The 12,039-nt window shown below is 39.5% G+C and overlaps 1 protein-coding gene across 3 annotated transcripts in view; it reads left to right on the top strand.

Annotated features, from left to right (window-relative positions):
• Positions 1-3,247, top strand: part of IL23R (interleukin 23 receptor) — a 77,288-nt gene extending 74,041 nt beyond the window's left edge. For all 3 annotated transcript variants that reach the window (XM_061411657.1, XM_061411659.1, XM_061411656.1), the window contains exon 11: positions 2,152-3,247. In XM_061411657.1, coding sequence (XP_061267641.1) covers positions 2,152-2,802 — 651 coding nt within the window. In that variant the 3' untranslated portion in view covers positions 2,803-3,247. The remainder of the gene's footprint in view (positions 1-2,151) is intronic.
• The last annotated feature ends 8,792 nt before the right edge of the window (positions 3,248-12,039 follow it).

The following is a 12,039-nucleotide window of genomic DNA, read 5'->3' as shown; positions in this document are numbered from 1 at the left end:
AGATAAAGAAGTGGGGATGGACGTGGAGACATCTTTTGATGAGTGTAGACTAGAAGAGAAGTAAGAAAGGGGCTATGCTGACACATGGTCAAATGCTCTCAGTACTGATGGTACTGATGCAACCTATGTGTAACAATAGCTACAGAGCAGTGTGGACTCAGAATTGTATTTGTACTAAATTGGGTGGGCTTGAAAGGACTAGTATGGGGTGGCAGAGGTAGGGCAAGGATTGAGCAAGCAAGACTATGAAGGGTTGAGGAGGAAAGGCCTACCATGAACAGGAGGAGGGATCCTTGTCACTGGATACTTAAAGGAAAGAGTGTGGACGTGGTTGACTCTAAGGAGGTAATGTTGTACATAGTGAAGGGGTGGTCTGGAATAACTGAACCCATACATAGAATAAAGTAGTTAACAACTGGCTGAAGGGCAAGTACACAGTCAGTAAACTACAGCTGATAAATCCTGTGGTCTTGATATTCATTCCACTTAGTCACTCTGTCTTGTTCCCCCACTAGTTATCCTGGGGAACTGGGAACACTCTGTGGTTCAGACAATTGTCCCTGACCTCGCTGTGATCAGATTCTCCTCTTCCTTCAGTGTCCTCACTCTGGACTAGTCCTTGCTTTGTGTCCTTCACTGTGGTCTGACCCCTATGTACTTCTCCATTCAGCTGCCAACCTGAAGAGGGGAAAAACACCCCCTTCCTCTTGGTTTACAATAGCAAATCTGGTTCCTTTGACTACATCTGATCCATGACTATATGTCTGCCCTTCCCAACACAAACCTAGCAAAGGCCCTGGGGAGGCTGAGTTGAAAAAAATTTAATGATATTTCACCCTGCTTTATTCAAGGTCTTCCTTTTGCCAAGCTTCCTTCCCATCCTGAGCTCTTGGAATTAGAAATGAACCTTAGGGTTTCCTTCAGATGAGGTTTTGCTTTCTGCCAAAAGACTAAGAGGTGGTAGTCTAGTCAGTTCAGGACGCTCAATAGAATACCACAGACTGGGCAGCTTAAGTGGGAAGTCCAAGATCAAGACACAAGCAGATGTGGTTCCTAGTGAGAGCTCTCTTACAGACGGCTGTCTTCTTGCTATATCCTCAGATGGCAGACTGAGAGATCAGTTTTCTTGTGTCTTTTCTTATGAGAACACTAATCCTATTTATGAGGGCTCCATTCTCATGACCTAATTACCTCCCAAAGGTCCGACCTCCTAATATCATCACAAGGCTTCAACATATGAATTTTGGAAGGACTCAAACATTCCACAATAGCGGGCAGCTATAATTTTATAACTATGTTGGGTGGGAGTTACTTGCCCCAGGAAGCCACCCATTAGGTGGAAGGCCATGAGCCCTTCTCTTACCAGAAAAGTCATCAGGCTTTTATACAAATAAAAACTATCTTCATCCACCCTCCTGACTGATCACCACAGACATGTCTGAATTGTGAGCAGCTGCCCACCTTTGGAGGCACAACCCAAAGCATTTACCACAACTTTATTCTCAAATGGAAGCAAAACAGGATTTTCTGTGCCCTTTTCAGTTCAGTTTAGTCGCTCAGGCTGTCCAAAACTTTGCGACCCCATGGACTGTAGCACGCCAGGCCTCCCTGTCCATTGCCAACTCCCAGAGTTTACTCAAACTCATGTCCATTGAGTCAATGATGCCATCCAACCATTTCATCCTCTGTTGTCCCCTTCTCCTCCTGCCTTCAATCTTTCCCAGCATCAGGGTCTTTCAAATGAGTCAGTTCTTCACATCAGGTGGCTTTTATTTAAGCAACAAAGTATTTCTTCTAGTAAAGCTCTATAATATTACAAAATATTCCAAAATTTTAAAAGGCACTGAGATAATATGTAAGTTAACAAGCAGAAGGCTTCTTTCTCTTTAAAATTCATGAATAAAGACATGTGCTTACAGCATGGATTATTTTTATTACTCCTTTCCTCAATCCCTTCCTGGGAGAATTTAACAAACCTTTGGAAAGGAGCAGAGTAACAAGACAAAAGTAGGAAATCATATGGGAAGAGAAACACTATGAAGAAAAGCAAGGGGGAAAGGAAAGTCGAGGGAAAGCAAAATTCTAGTCCTCATTTACCCAGTTTGCTCCTTTAAATGTCTTTTGTAAAATAAAAGTGTCTTTCCTTCCTAGGAAAGAAATGAGTTTATGAATAACAATTCCAGCGAACAGGTCCTATATGTTGATCCGGTGATTACAGAGATAGAAATCATTCTCCCAGAAGAAAAACCCATGGGCTACAAGAAAGAAAACAATACAGGATGCCTGGAGAGAAAAGAGAGCCTGGAGAAATCACTACTCACCGACACTACAGTTGTTTATATTCCTGATCTCAACACTGGATATAAACCCCAGATTTCAAGTTTTCTCCCTGGGGGAAACCATCTCAGCAATGATGATGAAACAGCTTCCTCAATTCTGGAACCACCAGCTGATTCCTTAAACTTGGGAAACAATGCCAGGTTTAAAAAATATCCTGATTTTGCTTTTTCTGTCTCAAGTACAAATTCACTAAGCAACACACTATTTCTTGAAGAATTAAACCTCATTTTAAATCAAGGAGAATGCAGTCCTCCGGACATGCAAAACTCAATAGAGGGGGAAACTGCCATGCTTCTGGAAGATGCATTACTGAATGAAACTATTCCAGAACAAACTCTGCTGCCTGATGAATTTGTCTCCTGTTTGGGGAGCATGAACAAAGAGTTGCCATCTATTAATTCTTACTTTCCACAAAATATTTTGGAAAGCCACTTCAATCGGATTTCACTCTTAGAAAAGTAGATTTGTGTAGTCAAAAGCTGCCTTGCAATCTGAAGAGGGCTCTCTCTCAACACAAATTTAATTCTGCCCAATTTTTTTAAATTAGAGAATTAAGATCCAAAGATGAAACATACTTCATGGCCACAAAAGCAGCAGAAATATTAGAGAAGACTTCTATATTTTAAAAAATGTTTCAACTATATCTTTTAAAAATTTTCCTCATTGCAAGACACTAAAGAGATCTCTCTGTATGAAGGATAAATAATGCAAAATATATGGTAATGAAATAAATGCAGAAAATAGTTTTTTAAAATCGAGCTATTAGTATTTGCTTACAAGAGGAAAAACAAGTTTAATTTTCATTTTATTACTTAGTAGATAAAAATATAGCCCACAAACAACCAAACAAGTAAGGGATGGAAACAGAGGAACAATTAATTACATATTTACTGTGTTTTTTTTTTTTCTACTGCTTTCTATTCAGGTATTAAGAATGTGACCTTCCTTGTTTTGATTTTGGACTGAGAGAGTTGTAAACAGTGATGTGTGGAAATCATGAGGTGGTTGTCTTCATTCTAGTTAAGAGTGACGACGTTGTTCTTCTGTGGTGTAGCTGATGTGTTAATTACAGAAATGGCAACCCACTCCAGTATTCTTGCCTGGAAAATCCCAAGGACTGAGGATCCTGGTAGGCTACATACAGTCCATGGGGTCGCAAAGAGTCGGACACGACTGAGCGACATCACTTCACTTTCAGACTTATTGAGGTAGAAGAAGCAGGATCAACAAGGTGTAATTATTTCTTTTGTATTGGATGTCTGTCAGAAAATTATTGTAAAAACAGGTGTATTTCCAAATCTGGGATGGCAATACTTGCCACACCTGTCACTGCCCCATAGTCCATGTGTCCTATAAACACCATTAACACATCACCATGTGCCTTGCTGCTGGCCCTAAGGTGACCTCAGAATCCTCTCAACAAAGGGACTCCTGATGACCACAGCCAATAAGGGCTGGGGTTGGAGGTGAGCTCTCTGCCAACCAGGTCAATATTGGAAGTGGGTAATCTTAAAAACACAAAATGCATATTTTTAAGCTGAGAAATGGTAACCAGCAGACTTTTCTATTATGATTAATTTTTACATCAAGGGGAAATTTTTTCTAATGATCAGAGCCATTTGAAAATTGAGCAATTACCGACTGAATTTCTCTTCCTCTTCTAACAGTTGTCAGTGATAATTTATATTCAGATTAAATAGTTTAATTTTACTGTGCTGCTGCTGCTGCTAAATCGCTTCAGTCGTGTCCGACCCTGTGCGACCCCATAGACGGCAGCCCACCAGGCTCCCCCGTCCCTGGGATTCTCCAGGCAAGAACACTGGAGTGGGTTGCCATTTCCTTCTCCAATGCATGAAAGTGAAAAGTGAAAGTGAAGTCTCTCAGTTGTGTCCGACTCTTGTGGACTCCATGGACTATAGCCTACGAGGCTCCTCCATCCATGGGATTTTCCAGGCAAGGGTACTGGAGTGGGTTGCCATTGCCTTCTCCTTAATTTTACTGTACCAAAGCAGTTAATCAAAAAAGGACCAGTGTTCAGCATATTGAGCAAGCTAGTTTGTTTTGTCTTGCCTTTTGAAAAAAAAAAAAAAACAACCCCAAAGTAGTTTTGTCATTAGATGTCCCCATGAGGAGGATGACCAAATATCCTGGCTTATCCTGGTTTTTGTTAATTGTGGGCAGTGTGCCCTTTCCTTCTCAGAAGCATCCCTTTGGATGATAAATCATTTGGTCATTCATCATTCTAGTTATGAAAACTGCTAATGTCCAACATATAATTTATCACAATTCATTTATTTGGCTTTTTGGACAATCCTCTTTATTTTACTTTATATCATTTACTAAAGCCATTGTGCTCCAAAATGAACATTACTGTTAGTGTTAAAAAAAAATGTATCTTTTACTGTGAAATTCTATTTGTCCTAAAATATGTATATATTTGTTGTATTTTACATATTCAGAAAGCTGTATATTTTAAATCACTAACGAAATGCTAATATTAAATATCTTGACTTGTAAATGATCATATGCTTTTGCTTTATTCTTACCTAAAGGGAGAATATAATGAAGCAAAGATGCAGGTAGTATTTGAGATAGAGATAACGAAAGACCAAGATGAATCTTTGATGTTTACCAATCTGATGAAGACATCTGTTAACAAGTAAAGAATATTTTCAGAGTATATTTCAGTATAAGTGTAACCTGCCACACATCAAAAAAGCTTTCGTCAAGCTTAAAGGATTGAAGCACTATCTGATCTTCTGTGTTTGTTTCAATGCAGTCGGTGCCTCCTTTACAACATCTCCTTCTTGCCCCCCTGGAGCAGGAAGGAGCTGCTTTCTCTCGTCACAGTGTCTTCCTACACCCGCATCATATTTAGCACAGAGGAGACACTTCCAGTTCCACCCATGCCACTGACCTTGTTGCTCCCAACAGGCTAAAAATGGAGGCTATACTTACGACCAAAGCAATGTGCCTGCCATTGTCCCAACTCAGAGAAAAACTTAACTGCTTCATCACCATGCAAACTTGATCAACAGAAAAGGGTTTTCTTTCTTGGATTCTTTTATTCAACAAGTTTTCACTGAAGCATTGAAGGCCCCTACTCTGTGTAAGGCATTTTTAATTAATATGCTCAGTTGCTCAGTTGTGTCCAACTCTGCGGCCCCGTGGACTGTAGCCCACCAGGCTCCTCTGTCACCGGATTTCCCAGGCAAAAATACTGGAGTGGTAGCTATGTCCTCCTCCAAAGGACCTTCCCGACCCAGGAATCGAACCCCAGTCTCCTGTATTGCAGGCAAATTCTTTTATCATCTGAGCCACCAGGGAAGCCCTGCCTTCCCTGAAATGATATCGATGTTAACAAAATCAGCCAAGTCCCTGCAGCCTTGGGGCTTCTATTCTAGAAGCAAGAAGCATAAAATCTTTGCCCTTCGGGGAGCTTATATTTTGGTGGGGAAGGAGGTGATGATAGGAGGTGGAGAGAGGCAGAAAAAATATATAAAAGAAAAATGCCACATAATGAGTGCCATGAAGAGACGTAAAATGGGATACTGTAGTAGAGAGGCACTTAGTGGCCACTCTGTGACGGGCAGTCAAGGAAGGTCTCTCCTAGGAGGGAACATTGACACTGCAGTCAAAGTCACAGGTAGGAGCTGCATGTGAGAATCAGCTTGCCACTGACAGGTCCCTTTCAAAGAAGAATTCTCCAGTAGTTAATGTCTCTACTTCTCTCCCTTGTGGACAAGCTGCTCTTAACTGCAGCCCTTTGCCACCTTTCCCTTCCTCAGCCAGAATTTTCTGTAGCTTTAGGGGACAAGTGTGTATCTTTTCATCTTTCCATCCAGCTCTTGGACTTATTAACTTTCTTTCTCTGAGTCTCAAAGTCTTGCTAAGTTTCTGCTTCCTAAATGAATGTGTTAAACGTATTGGTGTGGGTTAAAGAGAAGAAGGAAGAAAGAAAGAGTGAGAAAAATGTCCCTGGAGATACCACTGAGTGGAAAGAAGGGGAGAGAAAGATAAAGAATGAAAGGTAGACTAATATGCAGGATGCTGAAGAAAAATGGAATGCCTTGGTTCTGGACAATACTGAAGCTGATTAACAGATTTCCAGTTTCCTTCTGGTCATGTATCTTCTTTGGCCCTACCTCCCTTTTCTTACATAGAAGCAATATGGGGAGGAACATCTGAAGTACAATTTGAGAGTATCTTCTTGATTTGTGTGTGTGTTTGTGTGTGTGTGTGGTGTGTGTGTGTGTGTATGCTTTATCCTTTTTTAAATTAGGAATTTGTTTTTACCAGAGTTAGAAATAATATTGATGGGACTTCCCTGGTGGTCTAGTGGTTAGGAATCCGCACTCAATGCAGGGGGCCTGGGTTCGAGCCCTGGTCAGGGAACTAGATCCCACATGCCATGACTAAGAGCCTGCACAACCAAATAAATTAAAAATGAGAGAGAGAGAGAGAGAGAAAGAAAAGAAATAACATTGATGCTGTAAGAGGGCTTTGGTGTTCTAGCACGTGGTTCTCGGGTAATGTGGGTTGTTGTTTGGCCTTCCAGGTTCAAACAACAACCCAGCTTCTTTTCTTTCCTTATATTTTCAGTCCCTTTGACATAGAGGCAGTATATGACTGTGGCACAGGGCAGAGGTTTTCAAAAGTTAAGTTTAGCAATTGACCCTTTTTCTCCAATGAAATCTGTTGCAGAAGCCCCAAATATAAAACAAGTGAAAGCAAATCTTCTGTTGAAACAGAGGGTGAAGTGCATGCCTGTCCCATTGCCTCTCCTCTGCCACTGCAGCAGCCTATCCATCCATGCACAGTGAAAATCCAAGGCTGAGGAATCTCTAGTCCACACATGGTGATCTGGGTCCTAGCCCAGCCCTGAGAAGCCTGTACCTCAGGATTGTACTAACCTCTCCCTCTCAGCCACAAGGCTGCTACCCAGACAAAGGGAAACAGAACTTCCTGGAGCCTCGATACACTCTGAATGTAAAAAGCTTCCTCTCAGAGACTGCTAATAGAGGTGGTACTATATGCAGTAATTAACTTGTTTCTTTCCAATTATTTCATCATAAATGTCTGGATTTTGTTCAAGTTTATGTTCTCTTTGTGATCACTAAGAATAAAATATTGTGTTGTGAATACAATTAGATTTTATAAACCCAAAGACTGCTGAATTGTGCTGCAGTTTATCTCTCTATGAAATAATTATACCAATTATAGGAGGTGATGTTTTAATGGAAAACATTACCCACTTGGAAGACTCTACTGATTTAAAATAAAAGAAGTGATTAAAAACAATTTATGGATCTCTCTTGGGTAAGAGCATGAAACTAATATAAAATAATTGGATTCTGATTCCTGGAGTGGATTGTGTGCAACTTTCTTGGATGCTATAGTTAAGGCAATATTATAAGAAACTTTAAGAAAGATTTGATACAATGTTATTATGTCTCTTTCCCACTGCGAAGATCATACCATTAAATTCCAATTATGTTTCATGTTAGGATTCTAGCTATTTTGCTAATTTTACTTTTCAACTTAATTTAGGATAAATACTCTGCATCTCTTATATACAGAATTTCCATCAATTTTCTGAAGATGCATTTCCTTTATATTTATGTTTGGGACAATAGCTTATTATTTAATTCTTATAATTAACATTTAGCAACAAATTAAGAACATATTCTTAAATCATCCCTTTTTGTTTGGGGTAGGAAAAGGATTCTGACCTCACTTTATGAGAAGAAATATATATGTATAGACTAAGCAAGTATTGCAGAAACAGTTCTTGAGATCATTGGTTCAAATATTCAAGCAAAACAAAATGCTGTTTCTAACCATAAAGGCATACCTAAAATTAGTGACTTTGTCAGAGCACAGGAAGGAAATCATAAACAGTCAAACACTAGAACCCAAGTGTGAGATGCGGAAGTCAATAAACCTGACTGCTTTCTTTCTGGTCACATCCTGCCTGAGAATTTTATTAGAAGTGAGTGACAAAGAAAGGGTACAATGGTAATATATATATATATATATATATATATATATATATATTTAAGCTATAAAGTTATACATGAAAAACCACTTTAAAAATCTAAGCTATGCCAATATAAATGGAATAGAAAGTAACTGTCCCTCTCCATATCCCTCCTTCCCATATGCCATTCCCATCATCAAAAACAGTGACTCTCGACAAGTTAAAAGAAGCGCAGGTTTAATCCCTGGGTCAGGAAGATCCCCTGGAGGAGGGCATGGCACTCCAGTATTCTGGAGAATCCCATGGACAGAGGAGCCTGGCAGGCTATAGTCCACGGGGTCGCAAAGACTAGGACATGACTGAAATGACTTAGCAGGCATGCACACACAAGTTAATGGTTTTCTTTCCAGTATGTTTTCTACCTAAATGTTAACATATGGTATTTCTCTGTGACTTGTTATTTTCACCTATCAATATATCTTGGAAATCTTCACATGTCATTATATTTAACCTTTTCTTATTCCTTTAAGCAGTTGCATAGCATCCCATAAAATAAATATATTTTAATATACTTTACCTATTCTCCTGATAACAGACATTTAGATTGTTTCCAATTTTTCACAAGTACACCCACTCCTGTGATGAATCCTCTTTTATATATATCTGCACATATATGAGAATTTGTGGGGAGGGATAGATACCTAAACAGAGAGGCAAGAATGGGAATATGGGGCACCTGAGAGGAGAGGCAGGAAGTGTCACTAGACTTGTGGACTGAAGAGAAGGAAACAGGACCAGAAAAGTTGGAAAGCATGAATCTTAGGTAGTGCAGACTGCTCTCGTCCACCTAGTAAAAAGCACCTAGCTAAACTCTCATCATGTGCCTGTTTTGTTTCAGTGTTCAGGAGTTCATGGTAAACATGCAAAATTCAATATTCTTTGGATACTGGCTGATGTGATACTTATTCAAAACCTTGTCTCATCTGGATTTAAACAAAGTTCAGCATGCATTTTACTTTGGCATTTGATGTAGAAGATTTATTTTATCTTAGTTTCTAAAATTGAAAATCACTTGTATTTCATTAAATGAGATTAAGATTTTAAGAAGCTGCCAGCTGCCAAGTATTTGCAGGTTCATTTTTCCTTTTTAAGTATTCATTGCACATTCCACCTAGTGTGCTACTTCAGAGATTCCATTTGATTGAATAGAGATAGCATACGTAGAACCTTGGGAGGGCTTGGGAGGGAGCTTGCTAAGGCCCAGCGTGACCCAGAAAAGTGATTCTAATGCAACAAACAAACCCCAAAATGCTTTGGAAACGCACTAGATGATGGTCTTAGTCTATCCTCATAACTTCAGTGAAATGATGATTTTTTAAAAACTTTTTAAAACTCTTATTTTTCCATTTTATTTATTTTGTTTTGCTAAGCAATGGAAATCTTCATTTAACAAAAATTTTGCAGAAAAGCAAATGTAGAGCTACAAATATAACTGATGTTGCAAATAGGTAGATTGCACTTTCTTTTATTTTCCCTTTAAGAGGTTGGATTAAAGCCAAACAATCAAGGTTTTTGAATTCCAAACCTACCACACGCCAAGTGTATGGCCTTGGGCAATCACCGGAGTTTCATGTTCTCTTCCTTGTCCTATTTTCTGGGAGAGAGATATGGTCGTGATGTACCTTGTGAAAGCAGATTTGACTGAGTTGACTTCTCTCTCCTTTCTGAAATGCTGTCTTTACTGCCCTCCCAGGACACCAGCCCATGACCTCTTTTCTCTGGCTACTCACACTCAGCCTCCTTTTCTGGTTTCTCCTAGCCTCACGGTCACTTAAATGCTAGAGGTCCCATAGCTCAGGTCTTGGTTTCTCCTTTGGTGACCTTGTACATTCACGTGGCTTTAAACACTATCTGCTGCTGCTAAGTCAGATTAGCCTGACATTGACCCTGAACTCCAGACTCATACATTTAGCTGTCTGTCTGACATGTCCATTTGCACGTTCTCACTGCCTATAAGACCCAATACAAGATGGTCTTATGAAATTTTTCAGTAAATAGTACTGCTCACAAATTTGGTGTCATCCTTGATTTTTTTTTTTTTTCTTCTCATGCCTCACGTTACTCTATCAGGAAAACCTAGCCACTCTACCTTTAAAATATATCCAGAATTTGAATCACCTCTTACTACCTCAAGTCCACCACCCTAATTCAAACCGCCAACATCCCTTGCCTACGTTCCTGTAAAAGTTTCTTAGGGGCCATCTTCAATATTGTTAACTAGACAATCCTGTTAATGCTTGTCTGTTCAAAACCTGTCAGTGGCTTCCCATCCCACAAACAACAGCAGTCCAAGTCATTCCAGTGACCTATGAAGCCCTACCTGGTGAACCTCTCTGTCCCCCTGGCCACTTAGCAGACACCTCAGGGCCTCTGCCTTGCATTTCCTCTTCTTGAAATGCTCTTCCCCAAGGTTGTTGCATGGATCACTTGCACACTATCTCTGGACCTTCCATGTCACTCTCTCTAAAATTGGAAACTTGTCCTCCATACTTCCTACTCTCCTCTCTTCCCTTTTCTTTCTTTAATTGTACTCACCACCATCTAAATTCAAACATACTGCATATTTAATACATTGTTCATTATTACCCACTACAGTGTAATTTCCAAGAGGGTAGAAATTGTCTGCTTTTTTCTCTATCCATCATTAATGCTTAGAAGAGTGCCTGGAACATCATAGGTGCTCAATAAATATTTGTTAAAAGAATAAATGAATAATAGACAATGGTTCCATTTATTAATTCTGTTTCCCATTAGAAAGAAAACAATATTACATGGAGGCATCAGAGAACTTTCAGACCTCAATGTGTTTTCTGAGGCTCCTCCTTACAGTCTACCATTTTACCATTATCACTGTTGTTTCTTTCTAAGCTGCCACTGTATAACTGATGAGAAAGCAATGATACAATGTAAAAATATGCATATTTCTTTTCAAATCTGCAATTTCCTTTCCTCAGATCATTTCAACATGACAGTTATTTTCAACCACCATTTTTACTTTTGACTGAAGTCCTTACTTCAAATAAACTCATATGGCAGAATGAATAACACCTCAGTGAGCAAACAGTACTTTGCATTTCTTCAGGAGAAAATGTGTCTAGCCAGCACACTAATTAGACAGCTCTCACTGATAATCAGGAGCAGAAAAATTGTGTGGTATGTTAAAGAAAATGGGCAAACCAACAGGCGTGCTCACCTTACAGGACATTAATTAAATAGCTCACTAATTAAAAAAAAAAAAAACAAACACTAGCTGAATTCTGAAAGTCAGTCTTGTTGATAAGAACTTTGGTATAAAAAAAAAATCACTGAATTCTCTCTAAAATAGTCAAGTAGAGATAATCCATAGAATGTACTTATTTACCTATTATTTTTCTAAATGCCATCTATTTTGTTTCAATCTCACCTGTTAATTTTTTCAGTGAAACTGGTGACTGGTGATTTATGCAGCCTGGCAGAGCTGGGGGCACACATCCATTGTCCTGACTCACCTGCAAAAAAAACAATCCCCATCCTCCCTCCTACTCCTGTAAAACACAAGAGGTACACCTTTTCCCTGTCAGGGTACTCTCTCCACTTGGCACTGGACTCGCCCCTCATCGTGTGCCTCCTTAGGGACTGGCTACAGTTAACTGTTTATCATACCTAACTTGCTCCCATTC

Source organism: Bos javanicus, chromosome 3 (assembly GCF_032452875.1).
Source record: "Bos javanicus breed banteng chromosome 3, ARS-OSU_banteng_1.0, whole genome shotgun sequence".
In the NCBI taxonomy this organism is placed as follows: domain Eukaryota; kingdom Metazoa; phylum Chordata; class Mammalia; order Artiodactyla; family Bovidae; genus Bos; species Bos javanicus.
Note: the sequence above shows the minus strand (reverse complement) of the source record. Positions and strands in the feature narration are given on the sequence as shown.